Source organism: Lampetra planeri, chromosome 26 (genome assembly GCF_965212315.1).
Source record: "Lampetra planeri chromosome 26, kcLamPlan1.2.h2, whole genome shotgun sequence".
NCBI lineage: Eukaryota > Metazoa > Chordata > Hyperoartia > Petromyzontiformes > Petromyzontidae > Lampetra > Lampetra planeri.
The window spans coordinates 3,438,083-3,455,298 of record NC_136132.1 but is presented as its reverse complement, the minus strand read 5'-3'; the positions used below and the strand labels follow the sequence as shown (position 1 = coordinate 3,455,298).

The window sequence follows — 17,216 nt, the reverse complement described above, 5'->3', positions numbered from 1 at the left end:
CACATTTACAATAAATGCAGGCACAGCAATTGGGTCGGAACCGTGAACCTCTACAACAAAGCCGCGGACGTGCCACCACTTAGCCACGTCACTGCCCCGAGGGTACGTCCAACCGCGCGTTCACGTCCCACGCTTGCGAGAACGTACCGCACGGGCAGCTTGGCACGGTCGGGGTCGCGTGCCGACACGCTGCCCACGTAGGCTCCCTCCGTGCCGTTCTCGGGCACCTCCATGCGGTACTCGCCGGCGCCGAACACAGGCGGCTCGTCCTCGTCCTTCACGGCGACGCGCACCAGCGCCGTGTCGCGGAACGGCCCTCCCAGCGGCGCTCCGCCGCCTCCGCCGCCGCCGCCGCCGCCGCCCCCGAAGATGACGCCGCGCGCCGATCCCACGCCCGAGTAGCGCGAGTCGACGTGCGTGTTCGCTGCCTGCACGCGCAGCGTGTACGACTCCCGGTTCTCGAAGTCCAGCGGCTGCGTGGGACACACGCGCACATGCGGGGCAAGGTCACACGCGGGGCAAGGTCACATGCGGGGAAAGGTCACACGCAGGACAAGGTCACGTGCACACACTTGGGAGAAGGTGACACGTTTAGCCTAAAGATGGGTCGCTACCGGAGTGATCAATTGCACGATACGGTAGCAGGCTAACCGATCGCTGCGACTAGCAGTTGAGTAACTGGTTGCTTGCAGCAGAGACGGACTGCTTTCAGGCAAACTCAAAGTGAATGCTGCGATTCCTGAATGCGCTCCTTTAATGTTCCTGTTGCGCAACCGCTCGCTCAGATGTGGACAAGGCAGCCGCAGGCAAATTTCTGGAGCGACTCAGTCGTGCACGGGAGCCGAATGCCAATGTCGCGGTCTACCAGCCAGGACGAGAGGTGCTTCGGGAAGAGTTCGTTTAACAAGGAGCACCGACCTACAGTGGTTCGCTTTATGGTTCATAGTCTGGGCTGCATGACCACAATCAGTTGTGCAAATGATCAATCAGGTGTGCACCAGGCTTTATAGCGTCTTCAGCATCAGGCCCTGTTGGTACAACTGCATACACGTGCGGTTGTTCTCCGTGTCTGTTTATTCGTATTCATTGGTTGTCTTGGAAACCTGTTTTGATTCTCAGTTCAGGTGCTGCTAACCATGTCCAGTGCCACGGTCAATTGCGCTTCTTAATTCTGGCGGCGCTCCGTAACTTGTGCTTTAGCATTTTCAGGCAAAATATCGAGTCAGAAATAATGACAATGATCATCATCATAACCATAATCATCATCAGCCATGATCTATCCACAGGCTCAACTCTGCCTAGCTTCTGAGATCTCGTGAGATGGGGAATTTTTATGGTTGAATTGCTTATAGCCTTGCTTTGGTCATTGGCCTAAACCTTGTTTAGCCCGAATATAAAACACTGTCATTCGCAACCATTCTCTGTCGATCCACTCCTGGATGAAGGCCTCCACAACGTATTTGCTGATGGGGGCTGATACACCACACTTAACCACCACCACTCTGCCCATTGCGGATTGATGCAGATAATGCGTGAATAGGCAAAGTATTGGACCTTCAAAGAGGAGAAAAAAGGCTCCCGCACTTTACATTTTAAAGGCCGGCGAGTGGAAAGGTGGACGGTGGCAAACTTATAGCCTGCCAAACATTTGTCCTGCTTTACTCTTGATCTCCTTTTCTCCCACACATCCATCTCCTACCTCTCCCCCCACCCTCCTCCCACACAAAAACCCTACGGGTATCATGCAGAACGCGGTTCTGTTTTCAATATTCTCTGAAGGTCATTAACACGATGGGAATAATTCAGTTGTTCTCTCCTACGCTTTATCTGACATTTCCTCTATAATTTATTTCAATTAAGCCAAAAGCAGGCATCGTTCTCACATTTTGCCCAGGATTTACCGCGTTCCGCTGGTCATAAGGAGCATTGCATGCGAGCTCTCACACCCACACACACATTGTGTACAGTGTATAAATCAACGTACAGCTGATTCATCAAGTTAATGCACATCCACTGCGGAATATAATAATAATAATGATCATTATGCAAAACTTAATTTTCAGACGGTAAAAGTTTCATTTGTTACGACAATATACCGGGGGAGTGCATAATTAACTTTTTCTTTGCAAATTTCCACGTGACCACGGTCAAAACTTGCCAAAATTAGAGAATAAATATTGTCCGTCTCCCACCCACCCCCATACCCTGCCTGGCCCTGACAGACACAACCCCAGTGAGGATAGAAAAAAAAGCCACATGTTCTTATTCATCATGGAGAGTTGAAGCATATGGTTATGTTTAATGGAAACAAGACAAGCCTTTGTCAGTGATGCTGCAAATGAACAGCATGAATGCTGATTGGGAGATTCTGAGTCGTAATCGCAGGATCGCTTGGGGGATTGCAGCGCGGCTCTGCAGGGCCAGATCAGTCAGCTTCCACGATCAAAACACACATCAACGCTCCCACGGGGAAATAGGGCTTTGGGAAATCTGAATGGGTGTGAATTCGCACAGCGGGCTTGCGCCGTTGCTGAATAGCATTACGTTTGTGGGTGACGAATGCATGAGCTGTGAGGGTTGTGATGGCATCATTAGGAGTCAGATGCTGGCAGATATTAATGATGCCCTTTGGGAATGTTCTCACGATGCTCATTGGAATCGTTCGCTGTCTCCCCGCTGGTTTCGCGAAGCAGCATTCTAGGATTCCGTATACCTCGATGCAGGAGTGGGTTGTAGAGGATCCTGGTGTGGAATTTTAATGATGTTACGGTTGAAATTATGCACGGAATCGACGGTTGAAAAAAAGAACTGTAACAAGAATTCAGCCACTTTAATTGGAAATCGTTCCTCGAATTCTGCGCGTTAATCATGCCTGGGACGTTCACCTGCGTTCTTACTAACTACGATCCACGGTGAAATTAACAAAAAGAAGGGCGTAGCTAAATGCAGAACACAGACAGAACTTTCAAAGGGAGCATCAGCAATACAATCAAATATATACATGTGGTGAGCTTTAATTCGTGACGCAAAAAATATTTAAAGGAGAAGCCCCTAAGATTTGTTTAAGTCTCGGGGTGCACAATAGGTGCGGCACCAATTCATCCTGCGCTGGACACACGACAAAAACAATCGCACTCCACTGCATACAAAGGAGACACTGCCACTCCAGTTGATGCCTATCGTTGAAATGACTTGTGTTATCAGTCACTGCAAGGGAGTAAAGGTGAATTGTGATGCGGGACTTTGCTTTAAGTTTGACTTGTGCATCCGGAGCCATTGACTAAACATTCCATAAAATTTCCTCCTTCAAGTGCAATCGCACGATAAACATTTGCCCCCGTATTTTCATGTAAGCCCGCAATTAGTGGCGAAGACGTAATAATGTTGAAGCCTCACATGGGTTTCGATTTAAAGCTTTCGTGACTGCAGGGATTCATCTTCTTGATTCTTTCGGTAAAGTCACGTAGAAGGGAAATAATAAAATTGAAAAAATTTAACATAATAAAATAAAATAAAATTCTCACGACGTTTCGGCCACAACGCAAGCAGCCGTCCTCAGGTGAAGAACAGGTCTGTCGGAAAGACCTCACATTTGGTGTCACAGACTCTCTTTCATGAGGGTCCTGGCTTCAGGACAATTTGGCCAATTCCACTGTTTTCATGAACCCACTTTGCGACAGCAAGAACCGGAGTCCCCAGAGAACGCACGCACACACACAGGAGGACCAATCTCAAAAGAGGCTGCCGCTCAGGAACATGAAATGCTTTGCCGCAGCAGATGCGACCAAGTGCCTGTACAGAACTCACAGCATCATTGTGGATGTGTAAATCCCCACGTGCATCATTCCAATGTATAAATAGCCACGAGTATCCACGTGTCACCGTGTTTACTTAGTCACGTGTTTTTGTGTGTTAAGTGAGCATCTCAGTGTGCTTTTGTAAGTTCCCGTGTGTCACTGTGCAAATTCCTGTGTGCATGTCTCCATTTGTGTCAGTTTTTTTTCCCAAGAGTATATCATGGGTCTGAGTGTGTATGTTCCCATGTTTGTGTCCTTGTGCGTGTCCCTGTGTGTGTCCCTGTGTGTCTCTGCCTTTGCCCATACGTGGCCTTGCTTGCCTACATTGTGTTAATCTGTGCTCTCTGGACACGTCCCCTCGGATCCCCGCGTGTCTCCGTTGTCTCTCGATCTGTGCCATCTTGTGTTTCCAATGTGCATCCCCATGCATCCCCGTGTCCGTCTCCACGCATGCGCGGGCTTCACCGCGACCACCACACCTCGTCTTCCCTGTGCACTGGGAGTAAGACCCGGCTGGAGATTTTGGGGGGGGGGGGGGGGTCGGGAGAGGAGCGTGGGCAGGCACCTTCTTGAGGGTGATGATGGCCTCCTGCGTGTCAGAATCCGTGGTGACGTCGAACATGCCCGGAGCATCGGATTCGATCAGCGTGTACGCCATGGCGGCGTTCTCCCCGACGTCGGCGTCGTCCGCGCGGATCCTTCCGACCACGGAGCGGACGCCCGCCGCCTCCGACACGGACAGCGGATACGTGCCTGCTCGCACGCAGACGCACGCACAGACGACGCGCGTGGTGGACACGCCGGGGTTAGGGTGCAAGGAGAAACCGGATAGTGAGGCGGAGGAGGAGGAGAGAGAAGCGGGACAGCAAAAGGAGGGGAGAAGAGGGAGAGAACTAGAAGGGAAGGAATGATGGGACCCGCAGCAAGGGAAGAGGAGCTCAAGACAATGTTTGTTTACCCAGGAAAGCCAACCCGAGTCTCAGATCCTGCCGAGTTATGCATCGGCGGGGAAATGTTGCTCTGTTTTCCTTTAGCAATTTCCTGTAACTTCAAAGTTGGCAAATGTGGTCGCAATAATAATTATTGTAAAAAAAATACAAATTATTACGACTTTGTTTGTTTTCTGAATTAAGTGCCAATTTTTCTGGAGGCTTCTGAGTTGCAATATACGAGGTGCAACGCCATAGGATGAGGAGACTAATCAACAACCTACATGCTGTATTTATTGTGCCGTTTCCTGTTCTGGCTCATCTCACCCAGGCTAATCGACCCGTTTGTTTGTTTTTGTTTTAAAGATGATGAAACTTTTTTGAAAAATAAAGTTGTAAAATTAAACGAATTGGGGAACAAGAGGAATGCCATTTCTGCCCCATCGCATTGTCCCATTAAATGGATGCTCCGAAGCTCTTACCCACATTTGAAACTCATGGGCAGCTGAGATCGTAACGTTGCGCAAATGCAACGCCCGCCTCCATAGCAGCGTTTGAACTATGAGCGTGCCGTGAGCGTGCCTTAACAAAAATTAAAATGCAAGTCATCAGAAGCCACAAATTAAAAAAAAACAGGAACAGCGTGAGAATTAAGGCAAATCCTCATCACGGAATGGCGCAAGTTTCTGTAATCAAAATACGTCGTTAATATGCAGCAGCATGCTGCCAAAATGGTGAAGCAGTGCCCTGGCGTTTTATGCTTTTTTTGAGGTATTAGCTGTCACAACTGCCATCGATGTTGGATTAGGTTTCATGATGTATATGTGCACGCTGCGTAATGTTTTTATGCATTCATGTTAGTAATTTATATGGGTTTGCATTGGGAACATTGGAAAACACCATGGTGATTCTTCAATTTCAGATTTATATTTTTGCAACTGGGATGCCTATTTTACGTGTAAACACAATTTGCAAGTGAAGGATGCAAAGCAACAGTGCGCCAATTTTAAACAATGCAGTCGACAACCAGCCATCATGTAGAACCAATCCAAATAAATAGATAAATAGCAACGTCCAAAAAATCCCGAAATAAAAAATTGGAGAAAACAAATGTAAATTGAAAAACCGCAGCGAGTGTTCATTTTACTTCTCATAACCGCGTATTGTATTACGTGCACGTTGTTTGTGTGCCACTTATTTGACTTGAAGTCATTTTGATCTTGTAGGTGCCTCTCACTTCAAAGCAAGGGCATCTCACCGCAGTCTCTAAACAAGGAGGAAGAGTTCTTTATTTATGTTATTGACTGCAATCTATTATTTGGTATGTTTGTGAAAATACGGTGTTTGACTTGAATTTGGTAATATAAGAGTTTTTTTGGGGGGTTAGATCGCGTAAATATATAAATGCGTCGTTAAAACCCGCCACCACCCGATACAGCCAACTAGTAAGGGTTGTCACGTAAACAGAACGTGACAATTCGTCACTAGTACAGCACACCGGTGTGTTGGAGAGCCAAGCCACAACATTTACAATAATAATAAATGATCATTTCCAACCCTTTGTTAATCCACTACTGGCCAAAAGCATTCCGATGCCACTTTGGTCATGTGGATTGTTTGACCATACTTCACCGTGTTAGCCAGTGCGGGTTTGGGGGGAGAGCTCAGGACCGGCTCAGATAGCACCAGCCACTGATGTTACCCATGGCTGGGAATTGAACACGTGTAACCTGTCTTCTTGGTTCTTTCGGTACAGGTCTGTCGAGAAGACAGAGTCTGTCTTCTCGACAGACCTGTTCTTCACCTGAGAACGGCTGCTTGCGTTGTGGCCGAAACGTCGTGAGAATTATTTTATTATGTTTTATTTTTATTATTTTATTATTTCCATTCTAGGTGACTTTACCGAAAGAACCAAGAAGATGAATCCCTGCAGTCACGAAAGCTTTAAAACGTGTAACCTGGTTTTATGATGCGGAGTACGAACCGCTGAACCACCACTCTCCACCCAGTATCATTCTTCAAAAACATACAAAACAACCCATTGATGTTAAGGTCGCATACAAAGTATTGTGTTCGAGGCTGCGCATGCATTCAATAACCTTTCCTCAAGAGCCTTTCCATACCTCGAACACGCAACGTAAATACATGAAAATGAATACATAAGCGTGCGGACACCAAAGCACTGGAGAGAGTGTAGATTATTTTAACCCGTGATGGCGCGCCGTTCCGCTCAAAACAATTGGATTTTCATCATGAGAGACCGCGCAATTTGATCCTCATTTTCCCCATGGGCAAAGCGCGTGCATCAACGGCCGAACGCGACGGGCGTGGAAGCGCGGGCCGACCACGGCATGAAGGATCAAAAGCGACGCCTCGCGTCTCCAATTCGGGACGCGACGCTCGCCGCACTCTGCAGAAAAATAGAAATGCCTCGGACGCAACGGCGGAGAGTAACGCGCCGCCTCCTAAAGGGAGGGGGGGATGTTGTCGGCAATTCCATGTTGCTTGGCCCTAGGTTATATAATTGCTTGGAAAGCTTTCAATCCGTTAATTACGCGCAGTAGACCAGGCACCACGAGAGACAACAAAGAGGGTTTATTTTTACTCCCATTGTGGTTGAAGACGCGACCCCTGATGATTGGACATTAGGGAAACAGACAAGCTTTATTATACCGTAGAGTGCATCTGAAACATTGAGGAACATAATTGCTTAGATATTTACATTTACAGATAAGGGCGTTTAACATAATAAGCACTGCTCTGATACTTTTGAGTGGAGGTTATGAAACTGAAGGTTATTCATATTATTCAATAAATTACAAATGTTGCATTCATTTCCAGCATAATTTAACTTTTGAATATTAATCGTGACAGGGGAGCAGGCAGATGTAAAAAGCTGAGCATTTCAAAGGGATGAACAAATCATGCCGGCTCGGTTGCCTGGCGTTAAGCACTAACGCTTTGGAGGAATGCAATTAACATGATCGATCTCTCAGCGAGACGAAAATTCACCAAGAGTATAAAAGTGAAATTCTGAACTCTCCGAGTAAAGGCTGGCCTGCAGAGCGGTAGATCTTCCAAGATGATTTTAGTAAAATTAGGGCCGACTCAAAAGGTTCGGCCGCTTGGCGGCAATCGTGCAGCATTATTTTGCAACTGAAAGCATTTCACTTTGGTGTTTATTTATGCCACCGATTGATCTCAATCAGACTATGTATTCATACTGGTGGAATCCGATGAGCTATGAAGCTCTTTTTCGCATATGTCCAGTAGGGGCGGGTGAGAAAGTTACAACGACAATCGATACAAAAATACAAAAAGAGTGCAGAGTATAGGAAAGGTAAGATAATCACACAAAAAAACTTTTTATATTTTACCAGGTAAAGTCCACTGAGCTATTAGCTTCTTTTTTTAGTCGCAAACCTGGCCACAGATAATAGCTCAATAAAGCGGCTTATCATCACGTGGAAATGCATAGCAGACAAGCAATCTAAACGCGCGTTCCTAGATGTGGAGGGGAAAACCCGGACAACCCGGGGACAATATATCCACGCGACTACGTGGAGAAAACTCCATGACGACGACAGATCACTATCCTTACATTCTTTAAAAACAAGCACGAGAAGCAAGACTGCCTCTTCTTCTTGGTTCTTTCGGTAAAGTCACGAAGAAGGGAAGTAATAAAAATAAAACATAATAAAATAATTCTCACGACGTTTCGGCCACAACGCAAGCAGCCGTCCTCAGGTGACCTGAGGACCTGAGGACGGCTGCTTGCGTTGTGGCCGAAACGTCGTGAGAATTATTTTATTATGTTTTATTTTTATTATTTTATTACTTCCCTTCTACGTGACTTTACCGAAAGAACCAAGAAGATGAATCCCTGCAGTCACGAAAGATTTAAATCGAAATTTAAGACTGCCTCTGTAGGTCTGACTTTTTTTTTAAGTTAGTCTTTTCTTATTTAAACAATCACCAGAAACTTCAACCCAATTGGTTGTCTTGAGCTGATGGTATAAAGTCGACGTAATTTAGGTGAGAACCCATCTACCATTATACAAACGCAGTTGAGTGGTACACATTTTATAAAAAAACAAACATTGTGGGATGACATGAACAGAATCAGAGAAGGTAAACATTTTATTGTCTATCTTTTAGTGTATATCCTTTAATTACCCCCCCTTCATTGAACAAGGTAGCATAGGGAGGTCTTCATCAAGGAGTCGAGTGGTAGTACAGTGGTTAGCGCACTTAATTTCGCTGAATTCATGCTCTGTGAATAAAAGTATCGGTTTGAGCACCATAGGACGAGCATTACTCTCGTATGTCAGAGCGAGTGGGAAGGTGCTGCTGACTATTGTGTGTGGACCAGGTGACTGGAAGACGGAATCTCAGAGGTAGCTCTGTGACATCTGCATCCGCAGGCCCGTGCTCCAACACAAAGGGGCTCATGCACTGCCCTGTGCGATTTCCACGAATGCTTTTCATTCCGACATGAGGAAGCCGCTGGAGCTTTCAATAAGCACGATCTGCTACGTAGGGTGTGAAAGGAGATCAACATACATACATTGCGGTATGAACCGGGCAACGTGAGTGTGATACTCAGCCACGACTAACACAGTGGTGAGCGACATCCCAACTGCTCCTGGTCTCACCCCACTAACCAACCTGCACCAGACATCGTGATGAAGTAAGGTCAAACAACTCCCATGACTGACAATGCATAGAGGGTGGGGGAGGATCCATCCAGCTGTGGATTGATAAAGGGACCTACACTATTAATTAAAGCATGCTGGGTCCCACTGAGAAACACATCTCCTTCTCAAGGGTGTCCTGGGAAATATGTAGTGAAAGTTAGAGGTTCAAAGTTACAAGGAACAAAGTCATTATAAACAACCTAAACTCACAAGCTCTCGACTGGATCCTCTGATCGACTAATTGAACTACACCGTTCCCCCATCCAAGGACGTTCTGCACAAATAAAATAATTTCCAGCCACTGGATGCCTATGGGAGGGACCCCACGCTGACGAAAAATCCTGCGCTTAGCCGTTGCATCGCGCGCTCGTAGCGGGAAGCTCTGTGCGGTTTTTGATCTCTTCGGCGGATGGAAAGCCACGTGGAAATTTGAGCCACCCCCGCCTATCCGCTTTCGCCGTCCCAGCACAAGTGTGCGGGCAATTTGAGCAGAGATTTGCCACCAGCATGGGGTGGGAAAAAAAAACAAGCGAGGTGCGATTGTAAATATAGAAATATTTACGTGATCAAAACAAACAGCTGAGTAGCAACAGACCACCAGCCGGAGTCGTGGGCAGGATTGCAAAAGTTTTAATTTTAGAAGTTTCCTTCTTTGATGTTGACCTTGTAATTTTTTTGTCCAAGAGATTAAAGTGTATTTAAACATGATCTGATTAGACGGCCGTCTCCAAGGATTCAGGCAAATTTGTTGCAATTAAAAGGGAATGTAAGTTTCTACGTAAAATTAATATACACACACAACTGCGAGTGAGTGATTGATTTGATGTAAATTATAATGATGTGCGAGCACGGATTGAATAAGATGAAGTTTGGCACAAACATATTTTTGAGTATAAACTTTAACGAAATATTAGAAGAGCTACATTTTCTAATTTGGCTCACAAACAATGAATGCTCCGAGTTTGACTGGTTTCACGCACGAACAGGGGAGGGGCATCTTGAAGTTGTATATTGCTTTAAGTATCATACTGAATACTTGGAAATATACAATCCCAAGGATAAGTGCCCAAAGTAGTTTGCCTTTCGTAGAATTGTGATGCTCAAGCCAACAGAAAGAGGATAGAGACCAATCAGAATTATTGGTTTAGATATCGATCCATCTTTATTTTACATGCCAATCTCGCTCTCAATAAAGTAGGCACGAGTGCACACAAGCAATGAGTAATCTTCCAAAAGTTCACGTCATCTTTTCTAACCTTGAAAGTCTCGAAGTTCCTGGAGGTATTCCCTGCATTGGCTGTCCCTCCATCATGAATCTAAAACTTCGGTCAACATTCCTTCTTGTGGTTTTTCCCTAACTTATCCCACTTACCTCTATTTAACAGTTAAAAATAATGGCTATAATTCTAGCCATGATAATTTGTGTTCTCCGAGCCGCAAAAACTTTTTTATTTTATTTTCCCAAGTAAGGCTCACTGAGCAGTGAAGCTATTTCTCATAAGCGACCTGGCCACAGACGATAGCTCAACGAAGTGGCTTATCACGTGGACATTTATAGCAGCCAAATACTCTTCAACGCTTGTTGATTCTAAATGGAGGGCAAAACCGAGGGACCCGGATAAAAATCCACATGACCACGGGGAGAACATGCAAACTCCAAATATACAGAAGGCATCAGGGTCGGGATCAAACTCACGACATCCTGTATACAAGGCGAGGTAGTCAACATCTCGCCACCACGGCATCCCCATAATTTTGGGTCTCAGTGTAAGTTGCAAGCAGGCGCCTCTCCATGCCTCTTTGTGCACTTTTCAGCTTAAGTTCCATTTCCTTTGTCAATGTCCACGTTTTTGACCAATGTGTCATAGCAGGATCATATGCACTCATTGAGACACTGTTTCTTTCAGGCACACCGTTTTTTTGCTTTTCACGATAAAAAAATGTATTGCTCCACTTTTCTCTCACTCATCTATTCATGAGTAATTTGAATACCAGTCCAACTTCCGAAATTTCACTCGATAAACACACTCTTTCCAGCTGCCAATCAACTATCTTAATTTTGTTAGCAAACTCGGTGTGCATTACTTTTTCCTATTCATATCGAGCCAAATTTTGCAGCCTCATTTAGTGAGTTCCTCCATCACATTGTGTAACATTCATTTCTGCAGGTTTTTCTTTTTAGAATGACTGTGTCGTCGAAAAAAATATTCCGAGATGGTTAATTACTTCTCCATGTAGGTGGATGATTTTATATTTCTCCCCAATCCAATTATCAGGAAAACATCTTCTAATAATTGCCGCGAATAACTTTGGCAACCACGCAAAAAAACTATCGATCGGATTCTGGAAAAGTCAAATGGATATCAAATTCCATTATTGTCTAGTCTTTGTAGTAAATGAAAAGGCATTTGATCGCTATGGAATGTGATGCCATCATCCCAGGCTCTCAGAAAGAATACATTTAAAAATATTTATTTTATAAAAACCATCCACAATAACGGAACGCCTATGCTGAGAATGCACGAGGAAATTAACACAATACATAACACAAGGATTCAAACAAGGAGATACATATGCCCTTCATGTGTAATAAATGCATATTTATGCATATATATAAAAAAACTTGAAGAGCACTTTTGGTTCATATCTGAATCACATCCAATCAAACTTTTTGCAATTGTTTTTTTATTGGATCAGATGATTAGATCACTGAGCAAGGATCAGAATATTATTTTAACAATATCAGTACCAAAATATGAGAATAGGTTTTCACCTTTTTTTCTGGCAACAAAACAGGTGTTAAGATGTTAAAACACCAAACTGAAACCTTTTACAAGGGATCATGTGTGCATTAACCACCATACTTGTGGTCAGAATGCAAACAAAAAACATACTTTGATAATATATGCATTGTCTTTGAAACTGATTGGTCCACACCAGAGATAGCTTTATTTCAAGCCTCGTCTCAAACGGTCTAAAGTAAACTGTACACATGCAACACCCCCCTCACCCAATAAACAACATTAACCACACGGTAAAAATGCGATAAAATCAATCAATTCATGACTCAAATCATGACCCCAAATCGTATAATCAAATCGTTGTTTTGATGGGGCATGGTGGTGGGGGCGTTGAAAAAATAAAGATCTGTGTATCGACGTTTATAGATTGTGGAGGAAGGCGCTTTGAGTGACAACCTAATGAAGGCCAGCACAGCAAAAGGTGGGGGGGGGGGGGTTGGTCTGGAATGCACCATGCCTCCTTTGTCTACCCATTGCTGATTTCCACACGCGCACACTGCTCCAGGTACTCGTTTGCGCTGAGTAGACGACATGCTAACTACGGCAGAGAGATTTCTGCAAGTCAGCGGGACATGTCGATAACTTTCAGTTGAAAGTCATTTTGTCAGGTTTTTAATGTCATACATTTCCTGAATTCAGATTAAATATGTTGTCTATAAATACAGAGAAAGAGTATGTATTATTTTAAATTTAACTACAACGATATTGCTGACATTTACACACTTGTCCAAGTCATTATTTTATGCCGAGTCAACCTAAGGGATGCCCAGAACAGGTTCAGATATCATTGTCTGCTGATGTGAGCCATGGCCGGGATTTAAACCCAGGATGCCGTGTTTGAAGTGAGGTGCGCTAACCACTATGCCACTACTCCCCTCATGCCTACATACCCAATAACAATCACACTGACGCAGCACAATGTTACGGTGAGGACAATGGACTTGCAACTCCAGAGGTCGGTCAGCTCAGTCCCCCCACGGAGAAACCGTGACGAAACATTGCCCCAGCCTCTGTCCACCCCTGCAGTATAAATTCGGTACAACCGCAGCTCGTCGATTGGCAGGTCGAATTTGGGTGGGTTAAAGTGTTGGGCACTCTCCATCCTCTTCCAAGACGTCTGGCCGGTGTGCAAGAGTCGGCCAAAACATCCTCTCCCTGCTCTCCCTCGAGCGGAGACCTTCCCTCCAGCAGTGGTTGTGAGCAAATGACGACCTCTGCACAGGGCCGCACCCCCCCCCCCCCCCGTTTTTTTTGCCCGCGTCTTTTACGCACGGCACGGCAAACGCTCGCTCGCAGTGCGTTTGCGGGAGACTTGCGCAGAACGACGGAGGGACTCACTGCGAGCGAACTTGGGCGGGTTGTCGTTGACGTCGGACAGCGAGATGGTGACGGTGGTCGTGCCGCTGAGGCCACCCTGGTGTCCGCCCATGTCCTTGCCCTGGATCACGACGCGGTACTCCTCCCGCGCCTCACGGTCCATGTTGGGCAACGCCGTGCGGATCTCGCCTGGGAAAGGGATGCCGGTGAAGAAGGCGATTAACGATCAACGACAAAAGGAAACGCACATTCGGGCAGATTTATTTTCCAAAGTCGCCTCCACCCCCTCACCCGCCGCCCAGGTAACGACATGAGGGATGGAAGTGTTAACTGGAGGTGATTATTTTCTTTCCTTTTCCAAAGCTCCGTAGTTCCAAAGGTTACACTGAATGTCAAGGTCGCAGTGGTTTCCTGCCCAATTGAGCGTGGGGTGGTGCTAATCCCATGCTTACAGCCCTGAGCCAGTGATGGAAATTCCACTTTCTTGTAAAATAAAAGAGACTTTCCATCGGACAACCACTGTTGACTTCCCAAACAAAGTGGTACTTTTTTTATTGACCCCCGGAGAGATGGATCTCTGATTCGATCCCTGACTGGGATTTGAATTCGCAACCTCCCGATTGAAAATCATGCACTCTACCACCCCACCATCCGAAACAGCTGCCGTATCAAGCATTCATACAATGCACCGCTAATGGCGGGGGCTATGACGACAAAGGGCGCTTGCATCCTCGACAGCACGAGAGAGCGATTGCACTCGAATTTCATTCCAGCTGCCCCACGTGGGTAGGAGCGAGGCAATGGCACAGCGCAACCAAAATTGCCACTTGCAGCACAATTTGCGTGGCAAGGACGAACATCACGAAGTGCCCCTCGCATCTTCGCATCTTCGCAGCCCTCTCCGTCACCGCAAATCCCCTTCACACACCGAGCCAAAGGTTACATTTCATAGGGCTCATGAAATAATTTCAATATTTATGTTAGCTCTCCTATGCTGCGCTGTCATCCGTCAAATCTCCTTGGCTCATTGCTGGGAAATTAAAAAATAAAACGGTCAGCGGCACCGGCCGTCACCGCTTTGCCCGCATGACAGCTGTGGTGGGAGCCCTAATGTGCAATTAATGTCAAAAGGTTGCCCGTGAAAATCTTACAGCCACCCAACATATTTCCAGAGTCAAGAAATCGTAGCCCCCCCCGCCCCGCCGTGAGCAGTAGCGGGCACTTTTTAGTTTTTGCTCCTGCGCGCACGCAACGCCAGCGCGATCCCTTCAGTAACCTTTATATAACCGCTGGATCGAATTAACCCATTGGGACACATTGAAGCGTCATTGCCTCTTTCGCAAGGGTGACCTGGCTTACATTGAGTCATTTTTAAGAAGACAAAATATATTTTTAACATTTTAAAATAAACACATTTTGAACAAATGTTCGGTCAATTGCACTTCATTTTTTTTACTTTAAACACAACAAGACATGTAACGTAGGTGTCTGATGTTTAATCCAAATGCTTTCGTTGACAAATTGTTCCTGACGTTGGGTTTAACTTAATTTCTAATTAAAAAAAAAATGTATTCTAATTTTTTTTAAACCAGAGACAGAACTGGGAACAATTTCACTTCACCACCATTTTGCTTCCCCGGTGGGCAGCTGCACATTTCCAGACGTACATTTCAAACACATTTCAGAGGCTTTCAAGGTCATTAGTGTATATCGCCAAGTAGCTTTTTCTCTGGAAAAGTATGTCATCCCAATTAGGACTGTAATTCGGGCAGAAATTATGTTTCCACCATTCTCGATATGGGAAAAATGCACATAAAATACCAGTGTCAGACATGCCCAGATGAAGTGATATTTTTCATCTGCGGTTAAATGGCGTGGACGTATTGAGATGCCGTGGAATTTTAGCGCCCAATAAATGCAAATCCTTATAAAAAAAAATCGCACGTGTCAAACAAGCTAATTATTCCATAAATACGCCGTATTTTCTAAACCTGCAGAGAAATGCCTTCCAATTGACAACCCCCACGTGCACGACTAGGACGACACCGAAGGTTAGACTGTCGGAGGCTGTTGAAATGTTATCGAACTGTGCCACGGTGCTCCTCACCAGTGTGTGGATCCACAGAGAAGTAGGGGTGGCCTTCGAGCAGGCTGTACACCACGCGAGCGCTGCTCCCGTACGTCGGGTCGTCTGCGTCCGTGGCGGTGACGCGGATCACGGGTGTACCTGCAAGGGCCATCAAACTCCACGTTGACACCTTCTCTTCTCCACGCTTTAAATTAATGTAAAAAAAAAAGATTTTCACTTCCCCCCCCCCCACCGCATCACCCATCACCCAATCACCGCAATGGGTTGCAACGTGGTCATTCGTGCCAGTGTGGATTTCCAGAATAAATTTTGGAATTCAAAGCCGAAATATGCTCCACTCATACACTTGGCAAAGTGTCATGCCGTGGCATGGTGCGGCATGAGATGACCGGGTGGAAATTCGTGAACGTGTTGCAAACGTACAGAAGACAAAACATTCGCATCAAAGCGCGGTCATGCCGTTGCGTTATTTACTTTCAGAATAAATTACGAAACGAGCTGCGAAAGTGAGTTTGTCGGGCTGGGATGCATGCCCTTCATCAGGACTTTTTTACTTTATTCATTCTCAGTATTGGACCCAAAAGTCTGTAAAATAAACATGGCAAAGTACGCATACACACATACATACACACCAGAAAAAGTATACACACACACATAACGCCCAACTCTCTAATCATTGTAGTTCCTCCACTACAGGGGATATGAGCTAAAAGCTGACCAGTAATTGGTTTTCTAAATATTTACCAAAATAGATTTCAGACGCAGGCGACACTTAAGAAAACACAATTATGGGAAAGGAAACAGGCACCCACGCACCTCAGAATGTGACACTTCCTAAGAAGTAGTGCAATTTGTATTTGCTTAAGGACCAAAGGCAAAAGAGCTAAGATACGGATTGGAATGAGAATGTAAACTAGACGTGCGGCTGCCAACGGTGTCCTCCAGAGCGCACACGGGCAACACCATCTACTCATTTAAATTACATTTGGTCCAGGGGAGGTCCTCTCTGCGTAATTATTTTAGGCCCAATCTACCTGGGGGTGGCCACTTAAATAGATTTGTTTATTTACCCAATAATTATTATTATGATTACTATTGTAAACCAATTCTTTGTTACGATTAACAGCTAAGAATAGAAACGCAAGCGGGATTTCTGGACACTCTGTGCACACACAACGGTAGTATACTCATTCGTGTAGAAAAAAGTGAATAACAAAAAATTCCCGAAATCAGCAGCTGGATGTTTGAAGAAGAGAGCGCAAGCCAAATGTGCACGCCCACAACCAAACGGCATTCGTTCTGTTCGGTTTTCCTCCCTTTTTCTGGTTAAGTCAGATCACCTCTTTGACCTCATCAGGGGCTTAGTTCCACATCAGAGCGTCCATGCCGATAAAATCAAGTTTGGAACATCATCCATTCAATTACAGCCACCACTGGAAGGGATGATACCTGGATTTTCCTCTAACATGCAGCTTAGTTCAGCCGGCTGCGCTCACAAACAAAACACTATCTCGCGTGTGGATTTTAATCCAGACTAACAGATTACGAGGGGGTTTTTGTTTGTTGCTGGGAGTCCAAACAGCTAA

General features: G+C 45.5%; 1 protein-coding gene across 2 annotated transcripts in view; it reads right to left on the bottom strand.

The window, feature by feature from the left end:
* LOC144727579 (cadherin-7-like) overlaps positions 1-17,216 on the bottom strand; it is a 131,707-nt gene that overhangs the window by 24,277 nt on the left and 90,214 nt on the right. For both annotated transcript variants that reach the window (XM_078606473.1, XM_078606474.1), the window contains exons 5-8: positions 15,649-15,768; positions 13,563-13,730; positions 4,363-4,550; positions 148-473 (exon numbers count right to left, since the gene is read on the bottom strand). In XM_078606473.1, coding sequence (XP_078462599.1) covers positions 148-473; positions 4,363-4,550; positions 13,563-13,730; positions 15,649-15,768 — 802 coding nt within the window. The remainder of the gene's footprint in view (positions 1-147; positions 474-4,362; positions 4,551-13,562; positions 13,731-15,648; positions 15,769-17,216) is intronic.